The 24,345-nt window shown below is 41.0% G+C and overlaps 1 protein-coding gene across 1 annotated transcript; it reads left to right on the forward strand.

Annotated features, from left to right (window-relative positions):
- Window positions 1-331: 331 nt before the first annotated feature.
- On the forward strand, window positions 332-19,722 carry LOC114565640 (putative ferric-chelate reductase 1). Its single transcript, XM_028593819.1, has 8 exons — window positions 332-1,365; window positions 1,893-1,993; window positions 12,846-13,052; window positions 15,069-15,179; window positions 15,615-15,732; window positions 17,877-17,968; window positions 18,026-18,101; window positions 19,104-19,722. The coding sequence occupies exons 2-8, from the start codon at window positions 1,895-1,897 to the stop codon at window positions 19,154-19,156; spliced, it is 756 nt and encodes a 251-aa protein (XP_028449620.1). The 5' UTR covers window positions 332-1,365; window positions 1,893-1,894; the 3' UTR covers window positions 19,157-19,722.
- Window positions 19,723-24,345: the final 4,623 nt, after the last annotated feature.

Raw genomic sequence — 24,345 nt, forward strand, 5'->3', positions numbered from 1 at the left:
TCCCCAAAAACCTATTATAATTTCCTTTACATAAATAAAGACATTTGCACTGATACTTGATGCAGAAAAGGTACACGTGTTTGCAGAAAAAATCACCATAAAGCAGAAAATGAAGAGTTTGATATGCTCAAAATTTCAATGTGGCTCAGTGTGCCCCCCCACCCCACCACCACTAAACACACTTGTATACATTAGACACAGAATGATATCATGATGTCGCTTCCTTGCAATTCCAAAGCACTGACTGTCAAATGACCTCACCTATGAGCCGACCTGTGGAACACAGCCATAAGGTGCATAAACACATGATTGTTTAATTGTAGACACACCATTCAGGTTTAAGCACTATACAAATACAGAAGGTAAGGTCACCTGCCTTCAACCAAAATCAAAGGAGTCAGAAGAAGAGGGAGGGTGAAAGGGGGAATCCACAGAGGAGGAGAAGGAGGTAGAGGAAGAGGTACCCATCGTTCAGGCCATAAAGGACGCCTGTGAAGGTTGACTTGCAGCTGTTCAAGGATGGATTCGACATTCAAGATGGTTCTTCCTACATTGTCTTGCCAATGAGGATATATATCGCCTGTGATGCTGATGAAATTCTCTGGCCAGATCCAACTAAGCGAAGAGAACTTCGGGCAACTTCCGACTGTAGCTGCACTATAACTGTGTTTATGGTCTATTTCTTTTGTCTTTTTGTATTCTGATCAATTTTTATTATTTTAATGCATTTATCCACCTTATGTAAAGCATGCTTGCATCTGTTTTTGTATCTATACAAATAAACCTTATCTTTTTATATCTCAAAAAAAAACAAAAAGGAATCTGGGCAAGTAGGGCAATCAAGGAAAGTATTTAAGAAAATGTGTTTAAAAACAGCTAGTGACTTCAGTTATAACCAAAGGTGAAATATGTTTTTTGATGATTTTACCATTTTGGAATATAATCTCTTTAAAAGTCTTTATTTGACTTTATCTGTAAACATGTTTTGTGATTTTATATGAAAGTAGATTAAACATTTGGGTACACCAAAAGATCACAGATTACATTTTAAGTAGATACAACACAACTACAATAAACTTTAGAATCAAGTAAGTTTTAACACAGATGCTTTTTAGGTCAAATCCTGCTCAGCGTAACAACATGGCTGGGTTGCTTCCTGGGTTATACAATATCCATGGAGGTATTCAGCCAGGTAAAGGCCACACCCCCTGCAGCATCAGAAAGCCCAACCACCCCTACACACCCACCACCACCTGATGTTTGCTGATTTAAATGATTCCTGCAGGATCATACGCACACACAGGACCAGAACCAACTGAACAAAGGAACTTCTCTGCAACTCAACATTTGACTTTTACAGCACAAGTAAGTTTCTAAGGAAAACTTCATTTGGATTCTTGATTATTTATTTTCATTATTTTATAAAGTTTAATTTAGGTCAATTGTAAGAGACTTTTGGACTGTGATGATTTAAGAGAGTTCACTTTCAAAACTGTGAACTATTCTGGTGTTATATCAAATTTGTGATAGAGCTGGTTTTCTTTCCTTTTTTTTTCTTCATTCATTTATTCATAATATATATTGTAATCTATTAATACAGATCCTGTTTTTATATATTTTCACTGAACTAAATGTGTTTTCTCAGAATTACAATTTTGTAATAATTGTGCTTGCATTAATAATTAGTTCATATAAATTCTAACTTCAGAGATGTTATCAGGTATGACAGTTTTATTATCTCTAGAAGTCATTAAGATTTCCAAATTATCCAAATTCCAAATGAATTCCAAATTACTAAACTGCAAGTCTTAGTAATTTGGTGAGAAAGGCTCTCAGATCCATCCCATAATATGAACTCTCTATGTGTTGTTCATTTACTGCCTTTCTGTTAGGAATGGAACGAGGATTGATCCTGTTGGTTGCTGCATTGGGGGTTTATGTGGCATCGGGTGACCAAGGAACGTCTTACTTGTCATTTTCCAATAATACACAGGTTGGATTTCTTTCACTTTAATCCTCTCAGCGTACTGTAAATCACCACAATACCTGCTTGACCTTTACTTTGCAGTACGCAGATATCTATGACATTTGTTTAAGGACACCATTCAAAATTTGAGTTGTAGAATGAAGAAAATAAACGGAAAAGTTGCTTACGAAGCTTGCATTTATAGCAAGAACCCCTCACTAGCTATTTTATATTCCTTCTATTTCAAAGTTAAACATTTTGGGAGAAATAAATGTAAACGTGAACCAATACAAGGGTTAATGTTGGGTTCAATTCTGATAATATTTAGTTAATATTGCATTAACATGTATAGTGAAGTTTAAAAAAAAAACTGGCACATTTCCTGTGTTTTGACTTCTCTGCATGCTTTTATTGAGAAATGTTGATCAGTTTGTAGTGTAGCGCATGTTCTTGGTCCTTTTCCAAGAAGCAACCAGTAGTGGGTTTTTTTCATGACACATGGGAGGCGGCACGAGCAAAGCTCGTATTATCTATCATTTCACCGTGTGGGGAATTGGCAAATTGGCGCCCCTACTTGCTGAGAAGGTACTGTGCACACTGCACAGAGAAGCTGTGTGAGAAGGGAAAAGGGGAGCGGGGGACAGTTCACCGGGTTGATGGGCATAGGCGCCGAAGCTGATCGCGGTTATGTGTCAGTTAAACTTTTCATCTCCAATGCTATCCTGAGTTGAAAGCCTACGTTACGGCTTTAGCCTATTATCGAGTTGATAGTTGTGTGTGTTCGTGTCGGCGATTATGATACATTTTTTATTATTTTTATATTTTAGAACATAGAACATACAGAACAAACAAATACAATCATACAAGAACCAAAACCCTCTCCCACCCCCCACCCTCTGCAGTCTCGGGGAAAACAAAACAAACCAATATACAAGAAAACAAAAATCGCTCTCCGCTAACTCTTGTGGTGTTGAGGTCACCAGGACCAATACCTGCGCTGCTGCGTTTTTCCATAGGTCTATAGTCAATGACTTGGCTTTGTTATTCCTTGCTGTAGAGAGCTCCAGCATAATTATGTCCAGGAAGTACGCCAACCACTGTTTTATACAAAGCAAGTGGGGGGGGGAGCCAGCGCTGAGCTATCATTTTCTTGGTTGCAGTTGAGCCGGCTAGCCAAATTTTCTTCTGTCTCCCAAGCAGATGTAATTTAGAGTCCTCATTAAGTAACAAAACAATCGGGTCAGTAGGAATTTGACATCCTATCACATCAGATATTATTGATGTTGTTTTATTCCAAAACCTGTTCACACTACCAGACCATGTGCAGGAAAATTCCAGTTTGTTCAGGTTGACAGAACGTGCAATAAGGAGTAGGAATAACTTTAGAGACGTATCTCTTCTGAGGAGTCCAATATGTCCTATGGCATACAGTATGTTGAAATGGATCTGCTGGTGATTTGGGTTCTTGGAGCAGTGGGAAATGTTGTCCCAAACTGTCTCCCAATTAATTATGTTCCCCTAGGGGCTCAGCTCTTGCTCCCATTTCTTTACTATTGGGAGTTCTCCTACGGATATTTGCATCAGTTTAGCATAAATCCTGGACACCAATCCTCTCACAGGTGAATCAACAAGCAATTTAATGATTGGGTGCGTCTCAAGACTGTTCCCCTATGGCACTCCATCACATTTTAGGGCTGATCTTAAGCGAAGATAAAGGAAGAAGGATGTCCTAGGGACCTCAAAGCTAGCTCTCAAGTCTTCAAAACTTAACATACCTTCCTCATTGAATAGCTGGTCTAAAGTATAAATACCTCTGTCACGCCACTGGTTACAAACAAAGGGTCTGTTACCAGACATTAAGTGCATGTTGTGCCAAATTGGTGTAGCGTAGTTGCTCCTCCACCTGTTAAAGGTTGGTCAACATGGTGGTGATAATAGGGCCATAGGCTAGCATACACTTTTTTTGGACACACGCTTGCAAAGGCAAGGTCTTGCAGTCTTAGACTTCCAGTGAGGTTTTGCTCTATTACTCTCCATGGGACTGTAGATGAGGGGTTCATCCACACTCTGAGGCCCCGTAACTGAAAGGCTCTGTGGTACACTTTAAGGTTAGGGAGGGCCAGGCCTCTGGTGTTTGTGGTAGCCTAGGTTGTTTATTATTCCAAATATACTGTCGAATTACGGTATCAACTTTCTTCTAAAGATTTATTGGTGGGGGTAAGGGGATCATTGTACTTAAGAAATTCACACGAGGAACTATGTTCATTTTAACAACAGCAATCCTGGACCGTAGCGATGCCGGCAGTGCAGACCAGTTGGCCAGATCCCTTTGAACAGTATTTAGTATAGTTTCATACTTATCCTGGACAACTCGCTGTAGCGAAGCGTGAATGGTGATGCCCAAATATGTAATTTTGCTTTGGGTTGGTATTGTATCACTAATAGCTGCTAATGTCACCTGTCTGTTGTTCAAAAGAATAAGATTAGATTTATTCCAATTGATTTTATAGTCGGAGATTGAGCCAAATTTGTTAAAGATCTTAAGAGTTTTTGGAACAGAGTCCTTAAGGTCAGATATATACAGCAAGATATCATCTGCAAATAGCGATATTGAATTATTATTATTGGATTTAATCTGGACATTACATATTTTATTTTGCCTTATGGCCTGGGCTAACGGTTCGAGAGAGATCACAAATAGCATGGGAGATAGTGGGCATCCCTGTCTCGAGCCCTGCACGACGGGGAATGGCTGTGAATGCAGGCCATTGGTTGAGATTATGGCTGTGGGATTCGCATATAAAGTACGCACCATGTCGATGAATTTGACTCCCAAACCAAGCCTCTCCATTACTTGCCACTCTAGGCGGTCAAAAGCCTTTTCCGCGTCCAGTGATAAAACTGCTGCCGTTGTTGGAAGGTTTTTGGCTTCTTCTATTACATGGAGTAATCTCCATATATTGTCTGCAGCGTGATATATATATGGTTTTATACTTTGGTATAAACCCGATTGGTCGGGTTGGACTAGTTTCTCAATAAAACATTCTAAGCGGAGTGCCAAGACTTTGGAATAGAGCTTAATATCAGTCCCAATGAGACTGATGGGCAGGGATGGACTGACAATCTGTGCGTTCTGGAAAAGTCCAGAACGGCTGTCCAACCGACGGCTGTTGGCACAAAAAAAGTCTAATAAAGTGATATTAACAGCCAACAGCAGGGGGCGCTAATACGATCACTTACTGTATATGCTACGTGTAAAAGAAACTGAGAAAGAAGAGTAGGCCTAGTAGTCTGGCTATCACCAATCCACAGCCTGGTCATGATGAGGGACCATAGACTGTAATAATATACAGTCTATGTGAGGGACAGACAGCAGAGTTAATTTCACATTAGCAAGAGGTACTGAGTGCCAGGAGCAGGGCACATTATAATAGGCTGCCTTTATCCCTATCTTAGCAAATTGCATAGTCAGCTATCAACATGGGTGTGTATCATGATTATGAAAATTATCGTGCAATTAAGTGCTGTCAAACTAATGTGTTTAATAATTTCTGTTAGGTTAATTTGAAACATTAAACGAGTTAGAAATTAATCGCGGGTTGACCGCGATTTAACTTGGTTGTATGTGAGAGGTTGTAGTGAGCTCACTTGCTGCTAGGATGAAGAATATGGTATTGAATTTAATGGGAAAACATAGGCATGCATTGGTACCACTCTAAAAATGCTAACCAACAGGGAAGGGGGCTAAATAATTCACCAAATGTAACCAAAAGTTTAACCAAAAATCCTAGTTTGCACTTTCTGTCTGTCTTCCATCAGAGTGCAGTTTTTCCTTGTCTTTCATATTTGCGTTTACTGTGGAACTGGCAAAGACCTGGTGGTTGTTGAAAGCTTCACAGACAAAATTGATAGGCCTCGTCATTTTCATCATTTCACAGCCTTAATATGAATCAAAAGTGTAATATGACATACATTGACAAAATATTAAATAGGTTATTCAATGCTAATTCTTTAACACAAAGCAACACTAATCAATAATAGCTAATAACCTATCTTTAAAATAATTTGTTTATTCAGGTTGAAGATAGTTGCAGCACAAAAGACAACTATATTATATATTATTTCACACGGCCCAAGTCAGATAGTCACAGCCTGGAACAATTTTTTGCTTACCACCCTCAGCAAAAACCTGTCTCTACAGAGAGCGTTTAGTTGTAAAGATGGTACCAACGGCAAATGACTAATAAACACAACCCCAATTATCATCATTGGTTTTGAGATGTTACTTGCTGTGAATACCTTGTCTGATAGGCCACAGTATTGTGGCATAGTATCAGGACATCCTGGCTAGTGTCTGTTAGGCTAGGGGCGAATGGCCAGATGATGGGCCTATTTGGGAGAAATTCCAGGGCTGTTTTTTAGCCCCAGTCTGTCCCTGCTTATGGGCCTGTAGTTTGAGCACTCCATGGGATCTTTGCCCTTTTTGTGTATGACCGAAATCAGTGGAGTGTTGGTTTGTTAATGAAAGATGCCCCTCTCTATTGCAGAGGTTAAAGTTTGTAAAATGGTAGGTCCTAGTATGTCTAAGTACTGTAGTAAAAGTTCTGATGGAATTCCATCCAACCCCGGTGTTTTCCCTTTCTTAGCTGTTTTTAACACTGATTTAAGTTCCTCTAATGTTATAGGTTGACCCAGTTGTTCTGCCTCCTCCAAGAAGAGGCAGGTTTAGCTCTTTCAGGAACTTTTGGCACTGTTTCGGGTCCGGATTGCAGGGGGATTCATACAACTTTGAATAAAAGGATTGGAAAGTGTCGTTGATATCTTTAGGATTCGTTGAGATACCTCTTTCCATGCAGATGCTATTGATAGCAGCTCTGGACTTGCTTTGTTTTAATTTCAGAGCAAGCAATTTGCTTGGTTTACAACCATTAAAATAGTAATTTTGCCTCAATTATTAAATTGCCACCTTCTAGATCTTTCTCCTAACATATCACAATGGAATGTGGTTATCAGCGCATTGTGATCAGACAGAATTGCTGGTTTTATTGCTATCGTGTGGAACATTGTCTTAAGTTCACTGGAGCATAAAAAATAATCAATGTGGGAGTGGGTGAGGGGACGAGTGGAAAAAAAGGTGTAATCCTTGCTAGTAGTATTGTGCATCCTCCATATGTCTGGTGCGATTCCACAATTGCATTGAACTTGTCCGATATGTGTTTTTGGGCTTTCATGTGGTTGACCCCTGATCTATTCTGATTTAAATCTAGTACCGCATTCATGTCTCCCCCTATAATTAGTGAATAATCATTGAGAGAAAGCAATTCATTGGTTAAGCACGGGAAAAAGCTTTCATCATATGTAGCCGGTGCATATACTGAGACAAAGGCTATTTTCCTACTCCTTATCGCAGTACATATATATATGATATCCGTTTAGCCCTCAGCCATCTTCAAAATCTCGAGTACCCTACCGGACTTTGCTAACAAATCTATAGCAAAGGTTGAACTGTCAGCTCTGAGCAAGGTGTGACAAAAAATAAAAAGTAAAATAAATCCCCTAAACCTCTGAGACCACAGACCCCCTCCCCTATTTGTAAGATGCGTGACCACATCAAACTCAGTTTGCGCAAAACTCCAGCTCAAAACTACACCTCCTGACTTAAGTCACAGGTCAATTGAAACAGGTCTGGTGAATTCTTATGTTAAAAATAAACAATATTATAAACACCTTCAAACAATTTCTGGACTAAGCTGTGTGAAAACAGACCAATCTAGTTGGAGCAATAAGCAGACTATGAGCTGAACAGACCGTATCCCTCATGTTCTTTCAGTCTAGCTTAGCTGTTAACAAACAAACTGTAAACTGACCAGCCAGCATTTATCATGTATTTTCAGTCTGGTTAAGTGTCCCTTTAATGCTTGGCTTCAAAACTTACATACAGTATCCTTAGGATTACCTGCCAGCATTTGTCATGTATTTTCAGTCTGGTTAAGTGTCCCTTTAAAGCTTAGTTACAAAACTTACATGGCTCATCTTCGGGATTCATCATATTCCTTTTTTTTTCCAGCCCGATTAAGTGTCCTCAAAAATATAGATTGTAGACTGAGTAGCCAGCATTCATCATTCCTTACAGTCTGGCTAGATGTCCCTCCAATGGTTGGTGTTCAAAACTTACACACAGCGTCCTCCGGTCAAACTCAGTACAGTGGCCCAAATACCGTTAGTCCACAGGTGCTGAGTCCTCCAGTCGCGGTCCCCGGTATCGAATCAAAGTCCCACTGTCGCTCTCCGGTTCCTTGCGGCGGGGGATGATCCATGCGTGTAGCGTGTCCTCCTCTTCCTCCAGAAAATACCCAGTTCTGCAGCCGGAGCGAAGGCGATCCCTCACCCCCTGCGGGTCGTTCCCAGGGCAGCGCGGCAAATAAACAAATTGTGTTGTATCCCTTCAGGTAGCCGAAGCCGCTGGATCTTGAGTGTGACGCAGTCAGATTGGTCCGGCTCACATACCATGCTTTCTTGCATCTCAGGTTCTATCCCCAATGCGTTGCTTCGAGGCATTAATTTTGGCCAGCAATCCCTTCACTGTGCTGTAGATCACTGATTTAAACACACTTAGCTGCTTCTCCAAGACCCAGTCAATTAATTCCTCCATATTAGAGAGCGTGTTCACATTTGCCACCACTCCATTAGCCGCAGACAAACTTCTCTGAACAAGTAGACAGCCCAGGCGACAACGAGACCCACTCTTTCGTGCCTGCAGGCGTTTCCCCGAATCAGTATGAAGGAGCAGAATTTAGTCTCATCCAAAGACTTGGTCGAGGCACATAGGAGTATGGACATTGCTAAGGAGCAGGGCATGAGTATCCAGCAGATACTTTCTCATGATGTGCTTTCAGCATCTCCCCTGTTTGATGGTGACCTTCTAGCTCATGTCAACAAGTCAAAACTTGTCAATGAGATTGAGCCTCGACTTGATCTCACCCACTGGAGTCCTGAGTCTACTTATGCCACTCATGTTGTGGTAGACTTCATTTCGAAGATGCGACAGATGCCTCAATGCAATCATCAGCTCAACATCATCCCTAGTTTCCTACATCAAGTTGTCCCTGAAAGAAGGGGAGCACATGCAGCTTGCAGACTCAACAACAGGCATCGACATCATTGGCATGAACAGACACACAACCATTCCTCAGCAACTTGACAAGTTCTGGGTGTCTGAGGAGAACAAGCGTAATCTCTAACTGTTAGCTAGGGACATGGTGTGCGATCGAGCCAGTGGCAATGCTACTGTCATTGTCAGTTCTGTTGTCATTTATGATGATGATGATGCTACCAGCAAAGGCAGCTGGTGGCGAAGAAATCCCAGACCTCTTAAACGGGATTGAGGAGGCTGATGCCAGGTTGCTGGTAGGGATGCACCGATCCAACTTTTTCAGTCCCGATACTGATACCGATGCCAGGGCTTTGTGTATCTGTCGATACCCGATACCGATCCTATAATGTTGCTGAATTAATAATAAACTGTATACCTTTCCCCTTATACCTTCCTTCCACCATGTGGAGGAGACTAAAGGCACCAGACTAAACATTACTTTCCTAACTAAGACAAAATAACAATCCAATTCCAATTTTATTTATAGAGCGCATTTCACAGATAAGAAACCAACAAAGCGCTTTACAAGGTACATACAAACATACATTGGGTAAAGAAAATACAGCATGACATGAGGAGAGACGAGGAGAAAAGGCAACTCCCAGACTATGCTAGGAGCACAGTGTGGGAACAGGAAAAAAACACCTCAGCAACAATATAAGCACATAACCAATACAAGGGCACGCAATGGGGGAGGTGAGTCTTGGGGGGCATGGGGGAGGGGGGGGTGTTGGGGTGCAGGTAGTCCAGCACAGGCAAGCAGACATCTGGTCCTGCAGCCAAACAAAGGCGCTGGTCACAGACCCGCCCGCCTCACTGGGGGTAGAAGCGGTGAAGGCGCTGGATTGGGGGTGGGGGTGATTGCATATCTGTATATATGTAAGAGTTTGTGTGTATATAGGCCTGAGTAGTCAAGCTACGTCTGGCCCCCGTAATCTGGTTTTCTCAGACCGCACGATTGTCATTGCGATACACAGTCGGTTGCCATGGAGTCAGCCTTGAAACAGGACCCAGTCCGAGTCAACAATCAACAGGTGTCTGTGGGAATCGGGTAGGGAACGCAAGAGTGTGCCTCGCTGCAGTGCTCCAGGGGGAGGTGATTATTCAACACCGGCCTCGGCCAAGGCCAGCGCTGGTTCAGGGAGCCGAAAAAGATAAGATTGGAATTTGTTTTGTCTTAGGGCCAGGAGCCGCAGTTAGTCACTCTCGACTTCTCTGAAATGTCCCCTCTGGTATCGATCAAATTTCCTTGCCAAAAACCGTGAGTTTCCCGAAGATGTTGTCCAGCCTATCCAGAGCTGACAGTCTCTCCAAGATGGTATCCAATTTGTGGCCCATGGTGATCATAGTATCCAATTTGTGGCTCATGGTGGTCAAAGTCACAATTTGAGTTCCGACAGCGCTGCCCACAGCTTCAACCATGACGGGCAGCCTGGTATTTTGCTCGGTTCCCGTCTTCTTCTTAATTTCTCGATAAACCAGGGCAATGCCTGAGCCAATCAGCAAAAGACCTGTTATCATGGTTCCGAATAGGAAGATATCTTCAATGTCCTCCACGGAAAGAACCGCCAGACACACGATCCGCCACCTCTCCCACGCGTCCATTGTGTAGCCAGCTGCGAACGTTCCGGCAGGGCAGTCAGGTTCCCCCGAACCTGAGCTTCTCGTCGAGAAGATGGTGTCAATTGCGCTGAGAGATAAGTTGATCAAATCCATAATTTGTAGTTTAGGAGCAGTGCCGAGAGAGAGACTCTCGAAGTACACAGAGACAAAGACTAGACGAGAGAGCAAAGCAGGGTAGGCAACGGGAGGAGAGGGAGAAAATGCGACCGCGTTCACAGAGAGCCAAACGAGAAGACATAACATAGATGTAATGTATTGAATTCTTATTTATTTGTTATTTAAAAAACAATTGTGCACTCAAATCGAAAATATAATGTAATCAAACTTTAAAAATAAATTTAAATAAATAACAATAATGGGCCTTTATATAGGCTTATAATAGCTTATTCTACTGTCAGGAGTACATAGAATATCACAAAAACATTTTAATGTCATCATGTTTACTAAAAGCTTTCATTACTGAAGGGTTTGCTTGGCTCCACAACATTACACAATAACTTTATATGAAGGAGAATCCATGAAACAGTTACAGAAGCTAAACTATTTTTATTGTAGTCAAATAAACTCAAATCGAAAGCGTACACATACAAACAACTTTAACATTGTTTCCCTTTCAAAACAAAATAGTTGTAAGATAGTTGTATAAACATTACCTTGGCCACAGGTAAGTTAGGTTGTTGTAGTGTGGTTGTAGTGGCGATTGAATGTAGCTCCGCTGTCACCCCCAATTTCCACCAACTGCCTAACGGCTGCATAACGGCTCCGGAACGGTGCTGGAGTCATTTGGTTTCCATTAAAGTCAATGTGTGTATTTCCACTGACTGCAGAACGGCTGCGTTCCGACTCGTCCCAGCTCAGCCAGTCCGCAGCCCTCCGGAGCAGATACGCAGAGCTTCTATTTTTGCTGGACGCCGGAGAGCTCCGCAGCAATTCAACACACAGCAGATAGTCCGGTACAGGAAGTCGAGCACAGAAGCAAAATAAAACATCTGGTTAATTTTCAAAATAAAATACACCTTGCTCACGGCAGATCATATTTCCCTGCACTACACCTTGAAAACACAGCACAGAGTTGTTCCCCCTCTACTCCTCTGGATGGAAACTAACTGTTGTTGGTTTTGTTGTTCTATTCTACGTGAATTCGCGAGAACTTGTGGGTCCTCATGACTACAGCTGTCAGTTGTCACAGATGTCCTGCATCCAGTGGAAATCCGGAGTCAGCCTCCTTCGGTGTTTGAATAATGTTAGCAGGTTGGCGGACGTATTTCAGCAAGGCAAGACATCTTAAATCCAGTGTTTTAATCATTGCTCTGAACCCGTCTTTCTCAACGGTCTGTAGCAGGACTGTAGGTGGATTGTGTTCATAATGTTTCTCCGCTGCATGCTTGAAGTGACATGTCTTTAACGTTAGCACGGCCGAGTAACGTTAAGGCCTGTTCACACCGGGACGAATTTCGCGTGCGATATTCACCGACGTTTAACGCCTCGTGACTAAACAAAGGGCGCCAATGTGAGAAAAACGCCAAGCGTAAAAGCATAATTTTTTTAAAAACGCCTTGGGTTCATTTTTTTGGTTTGATGCGCCGTGTCAAAAACTATCCGACCAATGACATTGGCGCTTTTGCTCATGTGTTTGGAGCTTCTCATGGCTTTAAAGCGAGCAAAGTGCCAGTTGGTAAAATAAATATACACATATACAATATACAGTTTTTTGGGGGTTTTTTTGGGGGAGGGGGGCGCGCTCAAAGGGGGTCTCATGTAATTCAATGTAGAACCGCCACCGGAAGCAGCTGACTCATAAACTTATATGCATAACTTTTCCAAACAAAACTCTTGAGACATGGTTCACGAACAGCGACTCCAGCGATTCGGTATTGTACTTTTGGTGGTGGGCTGTTTAACTCAGTCATCCTGCCAATTGGAGCAGCCAATGTTGACCATTTACACAATGCCCTGCATGTATACACATCAAAACAAATACAATGCAGAAATCTGCTACAAGTCCTGAATCATTTTAATGACCTCTCACTGTCTAAAGTGTAAAACAGTGCAGAAAATATATCTGTGTGTGTGTGTGTGTGTGTGTGTGTGTCTGTCTACCAGGTGAACATCTCTCGAAATGGTTGTGGAGACACTAAACTGTGTGTGCAGACACCAGAAAACTGTGATCCAACTGGAAACACGAGCTGTCTGTTTGCATCTGTGATCGCCAGCACCCCAATAGCACCCAACGGCTCTGCAATGTCCTTCCAACTCAGCGGAGACTCCATGGGATACATCGCACTGGGACTCACTGTGAATGCTTCACAGGTAACACATCAAAAAGTATTTTTTGCTAAGTTGGACACATAGGCTACCTGTATCTCATGTCCCTTTTAAAAGCAGGAAGTTCTTTAATATATGTGACTTAGTACAAACAGTAGATCTCCACAGTGTACAAATGTACACAGAGACAAATGTAAATGTAAAAACCTTCCACCAGGAATGTTTCTCTAACAGCCAATACAATGTATCAGGTTCTTTAATACCTAACCTGCAGAGTTGTCAAAAGTATTCACATTCATTACTCAAGTAGAAGTATAGATACTAGGGTTTGAAAAGACTTCTGTGGAAGTGGAAGTATCAACTCAAGCTTTTTACTCAAGTGTAAAAGTACTGGTTTCAAAACTACTTAAAGTATAAAAGTAAAAGTAATGTAAGGGGAAAAAAATGCCATTAAGGACAAAAGCTTAGCACCCACAGGGGCCTATAGCACACTACCCCACCTCCACAAAAAAAGGAAGCACCTTGTTCAATTGTATTTGTCTGTTCTGTATATTCAAAAATATAAAACAATAAAAAGTTGATCTAAAAAAAATAAAAAAAGGAGCACAAGGCGACATTATAGAACGGCTTGTGTATTGCTAAGGCTACAGGGTCAAAATCACTTACCCTACAATGCTAACATTTATAATGACATTTAGATGTTTGTGTATAGCTTTGGCAATGACCCAGTTGACCACTAATTATCATGCTAGCAGGTAGCATAGAAACGCTAGTTAGATGGAGGCTTAGCAAGATATAGCTTAGCAGCTAGCCAGCCTCTGATGCTCAATGAATGTGAAATGTATAGTGTTTCTGACAATATTCACACAAGTAAAAAATAAGATTACTTACTTTTAAAACTCACCCCACTTTTGGGGATGCTCTGCAAACATTTTGTCTCGCTTTGCCAGACCTTCCTCCGCAGCACTGTGGACAGGGTCTGGCTAGTCCACACAGCATTCTGGGATAAGAGAAAAACATGCTCTGGTTTATTAGCATTTCTTTAAACCAATCACAATTGTCTTGGGCGGCGCTAAGCGCCATACGAAGCAGCAGCAACAGCAGTGATTTACCTGAATTTTTATTTATTTTTATAACATTTGGAAACTGACAATGAACGGAAATTTTAGATTTCAATCTATCAATGGAATATTAAGTTAAAAATTATGTTATGTCATATACCTTTCGGGACAAGCAGTCTGTGAAGATTGTGCGTAGTGTTAGCACCCTGTTGGCTAAACAATAGCCGGTAAAAGGTTAAACCTGGACAGAGAATTACAATCTTGTTACTTACAGCTTTCTCATATAATTTGGTTTAGAGAGCAGGGGATCTAACTCTGGACTATTTCATAACTTAATTTGCTTATTTACAGCCTTAGCCCCTTGACGCCTGAATTTGTTCACAATTATATACAAAAAGTGTATTATGTGTGTTTTTGGCTCCAAGCTGATGCTAAATTAAGTTGAGATTGTTAATTTGTCTATAGCATATAGAATAGATATAAATTTAGGTATGATGCAAATTAGCGACAACAGGCATTTATGGTAAAATTCTTTACAAAATGGTAAAATTGATTAAAGACATTTTCCCATCTCAGATATGTAGATTTTATTCATGTCACAAAGTTGTTAGAACTTCTAAACTTTAATTGACAAATAGATGAATCTTAACAACAGCAAGAAAGAAAACACTCTCCTACTCCCTAACACTGACAGTAGTTTTTATAGGGTTAGGGTTAGGGTTAATTTTGCTTCCGTATACCGGATGTAGTTCCCACTCCAACCGGTCCTACGAGAAACCAGTGCATGCAAAAGGTTCCTAGGTATGTATCGAATGTAAACAAACCGGCATTGGGGGAATACACACGCTATCTCGCCTGCAGTCGGAATGGAAGGAGTTTGATGCAAATTAGCGACAGTTGGCGTTAAGGGGTTAGCCAAAACACTGTATGACTATTGGAATGTGTCATTGTCTTCACTTCTAGGAAGTCATCTCATCCTAACCCCTATTTCTTTCATCAGGGTACCACCATGCTTTTCATCTGCGCTCAAAACAGCTCCAACAATGGGAGCTTCTTCTTCCAGACGGTGGATCAGAACAACACCAATGGCGTTTTCACTCCAGCTGAGAGGGTGAGGCCTCAAATTTACATATGTCATATAGAGGGATGTTGGCATAAGCAAATTATATTTTATTTTATAATCATTGAGGACATTGTTATTTATGTTATATGGAAGAATGGATGGACAGAAAATATAATACATGCACTTACGAGCACTTTAAGATGATTAATGCATAATTTTTGTATTGCTTGTGATTGAAAGAAATCTGAATATTCCAAAAAAGAACTGCAGTTTCATGAATGCACCTATTGATTAAATACTTAACAAACCATTGAACCATATCCGACCTACATAACACATTTTACAACTGAAATTAGGCAACAAAAAGTGTTAATTATTGTTTTTTGTTAATATATTTGCCTTGCTAAACTTTGCTGTATTTTCTTCCTTTTTTTTACCTTACCATATCTTACTTTGTGTCACATTATGTGTCATACTTTTAAGGTAACAAGAGAAATCTGGGGCATCGTAAACAAAAATGTGATTAAGTGTGAGTTCACCGTCCCGAACATGAACAGCACCACCTTCTCCATCCTCCTCGGGACTGGAAATATTACTGATAGTAAGTGGACACACAATAACACACACTGCAATACTGTATGCTATAATACAAAGTATACACTTAATGTACAAACAAAAACAGTGTTAAGAGAGGACAAGTTGACCATAAATTAGAGCTGTCAAATGATTATTTTCTTTTATCGCAATTAATTGCAAAATTTCTATAGTTAATCGCGATTAATCGCATGTTTTATCACATGAATAAAATGTTATTATTTTGCATTTCAGAACTGTTTTTAAGTACATGTTAATAATGGAAAGCAATTATGACTGGTGTATCTTGATTGGGAATCAAATGAATGCAAAGAAAGTAACTTTGTGAACTTGACTTTAAGATTTGTAATTGTATATTATTTATTTACTGTAAACAAAAGAAAAATGTGTCAATCTGTTATTATTGCACAATTCCTCCAAGTACCTAACCTAACTGAGATGTACAACTAACACTTTGCTTATACAGTACAAACAAAATGGTCTAAAACCACATGCCACAGCAGGACATTTGTAACCTTTACATTTTTGTAATAAGGAATGTAACAATTCTCCTGGACAGAAAAGGGGGTGGACAATGTCCCATATGACAAAAACAGTCAAAAAAACGATACAAACAACACAGTCCTAAAACCGTATGCTGATATACATAATCAATCAATATAGTGTGCAGTAACTCCTAAATAATTTTGATTACTCACTGACGTCCAGTGATCGCCGGTTAATGAGACAATAGGCTCGTTCGAGATGAACTGCGCCTCGCCTGTATAGTGGACGAGAGGAGGCGGCAGCAGCAGGGGGTGGTGACAAAAGTCCGCTCTCAAGTCGGACAGCTTGCAGCCGTTTCCAGCAGCCTTCAGGCAGAACAGGAAGTCACAGAAACACTGTGGTCCAATTCCGATTTAATAAAATCTTATCAGACCCATATATCAGCTTAGTACACAGTCTCCCTCCAGTTGTTTTAATTATGACAGAGTAGCTGTCAAAATGCTCTACATGCGATCTGTTGCTGATTTTAATTAACACACTTTAGATGAGCCATAATCTGAACAGATTTAGTCTCTCTGACTTCTAAACGTAACTATCAGCCACACAACGTGTTCTGTACAGAATAAGCTTTTAAATCAGACAAATAGCAGTTAAAATCCCTCCAATCAAAATCAATAAAAAGTTTATATAAAATGTCATCACGTTGAGTCGATTCTGCACCAATCAGCTGTTAGATCAGCTGAGAGGCCGGCGTTTCCCAGCATGCCCTGGGTCCGCCTGGCTCTTGCAGTCGGTGGAGAGCAACTGCGGCGCCTGGCTCTAAAAACTGCGGCCACCTTGATCTCGTGAGATTATTGTTGCCCACATATGCATGACGTCAGAGCAAGTCGAGATTAAGTCAGATCAAGTCGGACACAAATCTAACCGCCATGCATTGGGCGGGGATCGCCGGTGATTGATTCTGCGCAGATCTGGCTCATCTCGAACGAGTTCGGGCTGTGTATGCGTGAAACTACTGTCCCCCTCGACAGCTTTTTAAAAGTAAACTTTCCATTTAGAATCTTATTGGCATCCATTTCGGCATCTCGCGCTCGCCATCCACTCAAAACGTAACGTTAGCCTACTACTCTTTGGCCGGCTCGCATTTCCAAAGTGTGTGCGGCGTGCCTGTTGTTTTGTTTCCGGTCTAGCAAGATCCGGTGTGGTGTTGTGGTTTTTCTAACGTTACTAGTTGTTGCAAACAGCATGTGAAAAAAACTACAAAGTTTGCTAGGCCAAAAAGAACGTTAATCTTGCGATAAAAAAATGTACACCGTTAAAATTGGTTTGCGCTAACACCGTTAATAATGCGTTTAACTGACAGCATTACCATAAATTAAAAAAACTATTCTGTCTTTCCATGCCAATACACATATGTGACACCAGATTACTGGTATAAATGCCACGGCAATTATTGTTTTCACCCTGTTAGCAAAAGTAAGAAATAAGCTTAGCAACTCCAGAAATATGGGAGGATTTGCTACTTTCTCTTTCAAACTGGCACTGATTGACATATTTCAACTGTAAATGTTTATTTTATTGTGAGCTGAAGTTATCACCCACACAGCTGTCGATAAGGACATGTCTAACCTCCCACTGCTCTGTCCCCCTCATGTAATCGTTCAGATGGTCCCGGCCCCTTCAAAGTCTCCTTTAACAGCGGCCTTCTGAACCTCACCAACCCAGCCAGCAACGTCCCTACCACAGTACCACCAGTGGTCAACACAACAGTGACCAACCCAGCCAGCAACGTCCCTACCACAGTACCACCAGTGACCAACACAACAGTGACCAACACAACAGTGACCACCACAACAATGGCCAACAGCATTGGAGCTGTCCAGCCTCACGGTAAACACTGTTACAGATTTGCTAATTTAACACGTTTGAGGGCAATCCACAACTACAGCAACTTCATAACAAAATAATATTCATGGTAAAAACTATATCATTTGGTACTAATTGTGGGAAAATGGACAAAGCGTGTAACAGATTCTTTCATTTCATTTCATTTATTTTATTTACAAAGGACAATGCACATTAATTAACATTTCTGTAAATGTGCTAGTGTTAGCCAGCCGGCTAATTTTCAACTGTAGTCCTTTGGCAAGATGTTTTGAGACCACAAAAAACAAGAAACAGCAAGACATTAGTACAGGATACATGTACAGAGAGAAGTCAGAAAGACACCATACAGATAGCCAGAGCAAGAAATAAGCTTTCTGAAGAAGCCATGCAGAGCGACCGGAAGCAGCAAGACATTAGCACAGTTACAAATCAAATCAACGCACAGTCCGCAAACTGTAAATACAGAGTCCGCTGAAAAACGTTCCGTACAACCCATAGCACTTAAATTGCCTCCTTGAAGCCTCCACTTGCCTCCCTTTCTCAGTGTCTTACAGTGGTGAAAACTAAACTAACTAAAGGGTCCGTTCAAATGTTTAAAATGCAACATGTCCATCCAGAAACACTGTTATCTTGTTAGTCTTGATGACCTGAAGACCTCACTGGGAGCAGTTTTCATTCTAACTACTTTCTACTGAAAAAATAGTTTCAATGAAAATGTGTTTGGAGGATTATTCAGGGACATTGTTTGTGGAAAGATGTGAAGCTGTTGAGCTTCATTAGTGTCATTTTTTAGTGCACCACAAACCATTCATCCATAACGGTGGAGGTATAAATCACAGACGACTATCTCAAAACGTTGGCAAATCTGCATGGCAACCGAAGAGAGAAACTGAATTTGGTCACTGCACTGATCCGCCACGTAATTAAAGAATAAACAGAAGAGGAGGAAGAGCTTTAATTACCCAACATTTGTAATAAACACTCTTTTGTCTCTTCCCCTGCCAGCCTTGCTGCTCCTGCTGAGTGTCCTCACACTACCCATCATGCTGAGAGCCTGAAAGGAGTATCGAGTTCCCAGTTTGATACAATGAAGGAGGAGTGGAGAACTGTCGAGTGTCAAGCTGTTTATAAATTGTTTTCATGGAACTTTAATTAATTCATTTGCATTAATTAATCGTAATTTTTTAATTAATTTAAAAACGTTTGAAGTATCATTTGCACAGTGTTTGTACCTGAGATGTACTTGAGCTGAAACTCCAGCTGTTCATGTGGCATTTGCAAAAACGTCCTCGTGGTTTTAGTGACTTATTTATTTAATTTGTCTGCATAGAACTATAGAAAACGTCTTTGTAATTCCAGTTTGCACTTGGGTAAACTTTTCTACTAAAAAGCTGCCCATCTGGTACAACAAGCAGTTTCAGCAAATGCATATTTACTGTACACTTTGGTCTGACGAGTTTAAGCTGTGTACAGAACATCTTGGCAGTATATCTCAAGGAACAAATAGCCAGCATCTTTCACAGGAAACCCAACCCAATGTGAAATCATCTGTGATTGTGAAATATTTGTTGATGGGACAGCAAAGAAGGTCAACCTGTTCTAAAATAATAAAGTTGAAACTATGGTTTCCTTGTTTGTAGCGTCATGTTTCCATCTAATTGTCTTATTATTAGCTTATATTGTTAATTAGATCATGTCTGTCACTTAACATACAGGAAGAAGCTCTTTGTCACAACGGCAGGAAGAAGCCTTTTGTCTATCAGTCTTGGAGCTAACCCTTGCTGGCGTGCAGACTGGATTAGAACAAAAGAATGTTTATTCCTGTAGCTTGAAAAGAATTAACACCCACATGGTATGATCTTGTGACCAGAAGTGGCCTCAAGACGCATGGATTTGGAGATAGCGTCTTCTTATGTGCGAAGACCAATAGAGAGGGTTTTCATCCAAGGAACCGCCCACAACTTCAAAGGAATATACAGTATTTGTGACATAGAGAAAGGTTTGAGACTGTTTAATGTGAATCCACAAGAGAGAAGCATCTTTTCAGCGTAAAATCCTGTTCTGTCGTGTCATTTTGTTAATTAAATCTTTTTGTTAAATCTTCATTGGACCCGAGCCTCTCTTTTCTCAAAAATTCAAGAAAATATGTAACACCACCTGTGCAGAATACAGGGTTGTGGCACAGACATTTGGTGTATGCGATGTGCAGGTCTGATTCAAGCTGTTGAACCTATTTATCAATTTACCCGATGTGGCTGAGGCACAGGCTATAGTGCATCTCAACTAGACTATTCACCCTGTGCCACAAGTGTGCGGCACACTGGGTGGGACCCATATCCCCTATCCGATGGATACTGGGACAATAGTCATCTGAAACATGTCTGATTGGGTAGTGTTTGATTCAGCAGCCTTTATCTGCGATTTTTGATGCTAGAAAGTGCTGCTTCGTTTCACTACAATATAATGTTAGCATACTGCTAACTATTAAGTAGCTACATGTTAACACAGCATAGCTGTAATCTTGGCGACTAATGCTGGTAATTTCTCCCCAAATTCCAGTCACTTTACTGCTATATACGTTGTTGCAGAAGCAACGAACTGGTGAAACAAAACTGGAGCGCAGCGGAGATTCCAGGAAGCGCGCTGGCCAATCAGAGCAGACTGGGCTTTTTTGGGAGGAGGGCTTAAAGAGACAAGTGCTCCTACAGAGTATCTCATACAAAGGGTGAATACAGGTGCATCAGCCATGGGCAGTATGAGAAAAATAAAGTGTTTTTTGAACATTAAAGCATGTAAACATGTTCTAGTACAAACACAAAATGCAAGTATAATCCTGAAAATGATATATAATAGTTGCCCTTTAACATTACTTTTAAATCAAAGTTTGGTTACTGTTGAATTTTTGTTCTCTTTTTTGTATATGATACCTCTTCTGAACAACTTCAGGAAACAAATCAATCAAAGTTCCTTAACTGGAAACAGAGGAGAAAAATGTAATCTGACAATATTTTAGATCACTTTTTTTATCAGCTTGACATACTGACACCCTGACTGTAACTGTACACTCAGGTGTAATATCTATTCTGTTAGGCAATGGCATTGCTGACATGACGCATGGGTTACAATAAACACATGACTAGCAAAGAGCTGCCAGTTAGAGTAAAACTTGTCACTACTCCCTTCTCATAATGTCATTTAAAATGCAGTGAATGTGTCAGATTGTCACTGTTGTTGAATTGTTTTCAGCCCAAAAGAAAGCAGTAATGTTTCATGTACATTTATTTTCGTTTAGATACTGTATGTTGATAATTGTGATCGGCAAATCACCTGTGTATTGTGGTACATGTGCATAGCTTCTCTCCCTCAGTCTGTTTTGGAAACATAGACTGTATATTAGTGGACCTAAGTAAGTGCCTTTAACCTGCATTCTATCTGAATTCCAGCAGGGGGCGATACGTGCAGTTGCAAAAAAGAGGTCAGTTTATATAGTAGTCTATGGCAAAATGACCCACTTCTCACTTGATTTATTACATTACAACAGTCTCAATCGCTAGTTTTAAGTCTTCTGCAATACAGAATGAGGTTCATTTTTTTAATTATGGTCTCATTGATTTTACAGTTTTTCTTGATTGCTTTGACCTGCTTAAAGAAAGTGGGATCCACTCGGTTTTCATCATCACTGTCTCAGCAGAGCAGAAGACACCTCCTTCAAATGTGTTAACCTTTTCTCATTGGATTGACACATTTCCCCCACCCTTTTGCAGAACAGTTAACACGGATGTCATTCAAGCAGTCCAAACTCCATTGTTTCAGCTATGGTAACCAAACAGAAACCATCTGTTCCTAACTATTAGCAACTACCTTCATCAGTATGAAATCACTGAAGCACCTGTTTGACACTCCTTGACACAAATCTTCAATTAGCAATCAGTCTGCAGGGTTAGGCCATGTGGCCCCATCCTCAAGACATTAGAGACTGAGTATCAACAGTGGCTATTTCTTATACTCTACAGTAATAGATGTTTATATACTTTACTGAAATAGATTTTATTTTTATTTTCTTAATTTCTTATACTCAAATAAATTTAATTTTGGTTTGGTTTACATGTATTTTGTGTAATATTTACAATATTTCAGTTTTCAGCTGCAGTTTGAAAATAAGAATCAATGGAATCAATAACATTTGAATCAAAGCATTTCTGATTCTGGATCCAATTCTTTGCAAGAAGGCAAATTTGACAACAAATGGCACTGACATGAAAGCCAAGTCCAGTAATAGGCTACAATGACAAGCAATGGTGCACCGATTCGTGCTGTATTATGTATTTTGTCGTCCACTGTGTAATGGTTGATTGGAACAGCTTATACACTTGTTTGCAAGTTGTGTTGTTTGAAAGCAAAATTAGCTTTTGTTACATATTTTAAATGTTTTGGCACGGTTAGAGCCTTTTGCAAACAAAATGTGTCATTTTGACCATGACTGCCACTGTTTCTGCCTGTGTTAACTGTTTTGAAAATGTAACAGACAGACTGTCTTTTAAAAGACAGACAGTCTGTCTGTCCAATCAGGAGGGTCTGTCCTCTGCTAGATAGGCCCTACCTTTTCCGGTAGAAGTTAATGCCTTTGTGTTTTATGAGTTGTTGAAGTGTTTTCATATTTGCTATCATGTTTTCCTATTTGCCATTGTGTTTTATGATTTGCCGTTTTGTTTTCCTATTTGCCATTGTGCTTTATGATTTGTTTAAGTGTTTTCATATTTGCTGTTTTGTTTTCCTATTTGCCATTGGGTTTTATGATTAGCTGTCGCGTTTTTCTATTTGCTGTTGTGATTTGCACTTAAGGGCCACCGCAATATACTGAAATATATATACCTCGCCCGAGAGGTTGGGCAACGTTACCCGGAGGCGCCCAAAGAACAGGCACATACCCTATCATCCCCGCCGCGGTGGCACCCACACAGCATCACTGTCACCCTCACATTTGGACAAAGCCAGGGGGAGCGCGTCGACTCAGAGGTCTGAAATGTGTTCTGATTATAATGATGCCAGAAAATCATTTTTGCTGAAAGGACAGACCAACTTGTAGCACTTTAGCAGTCATTGGTATTTAAAAGTTCAATGTATTGTGTTTGACTTAGTTTCTGCTGTAGTTTGATAAGTGATAGTAGTAACATTAAGTAGTTGTGTGGATAAATTTTTTTTTATAAATATTAACCCCTTAACGCCGACTGTCGCTAATTTGCATCAAACCCCTTCCATTCCGACTGCAGGCGAGATAGCGTGTGTATTCCCCCAATGCCGGTTTGTTTACATTCGATACATACCTAGGAACCTTTTGCACGCATTGGTTTCTCGTAGGACCGGTCGGAGTGGGAACTACATCCGGTTCACGGAAGGAAAATTAACCCTAACCCTAACCCTAACCCTAACTCTATAAAAACTACTGTCAATGTTAGGGAGTAGGAGAGTGTTTTATTTCTTGCTGTTGTCAAGATTAATTTATTTGTCAATTAAAGTTTAGAAGTTCTAACAACTTTGGGAAAATGTCCATCCATCCATCCATCCATCCATCCATCTTCGTCCGCTTATCCGGTGTCGGGTCGCGGGGGGAGCAGCTCCAGCAGGGGACCCCAAACTTCCCTTTCCCGAGCAACATTAACCAGCTCCGACAGGGGATCCTGAGTTCCCAGGCCAGGTTGGAGATATAATCCCTCCACCTAGTCCTGGGTCTTCCCGAGGCCTCCTCCCAGCTGGACGTGCCTGGAACACCTCCCTAGGGGGCGCCCAGGGGCATCCTTACCAGATGCCCGAACCACCTCAACTGGCTCCTTTCGACGCAGCGGAGCAGCGGCTCTCCTCCGAGCTCCTCACGGATGACTGAGCTTCTCACCCTATCTCTAAGGGAGACGCCAGCCACCCTCCTGAGGAAACCCATTTCAGCCGCTTGTACCCTGGATCTCGTTCTTTCGGTCATGACCCAGCCTTCATGACCATAGGTGAGGGTAGGAACGAAAACTGACCGGTAGATCGAGAGCTTTGCCTTCTGGCTAAGCTCTCTTTTCGTCCTACAACGGTGCGATAGATTGAATGCAATACCGCACCCGCTGCGCCCGATTCTCCGACCAATCTCCCGCTCCATTGTCCCCTCACTCGCGAACACAACCCCAAGGTACTTGAACTCCTTCACTTGGGGTAAGGACTCATTCCCTACCTGGAGAAGGCATTCCATCGGTTTCCTGCTGAGAAC

The sequence above is a fragment of the Perca flavescens genome, chromosome 12 (genome assembly GCF_004354835.1).
Source record: "Perca flavescens isolate YP-PL-M2 chromosome 12, PFLA_1.0, whole genome shotgun sequence".
Lineage (NCBI taxonomy): Eukaryota > Metazoa > Chordata > Actinopteri > Perciformes > Percidae > Perca > Perca flavescens.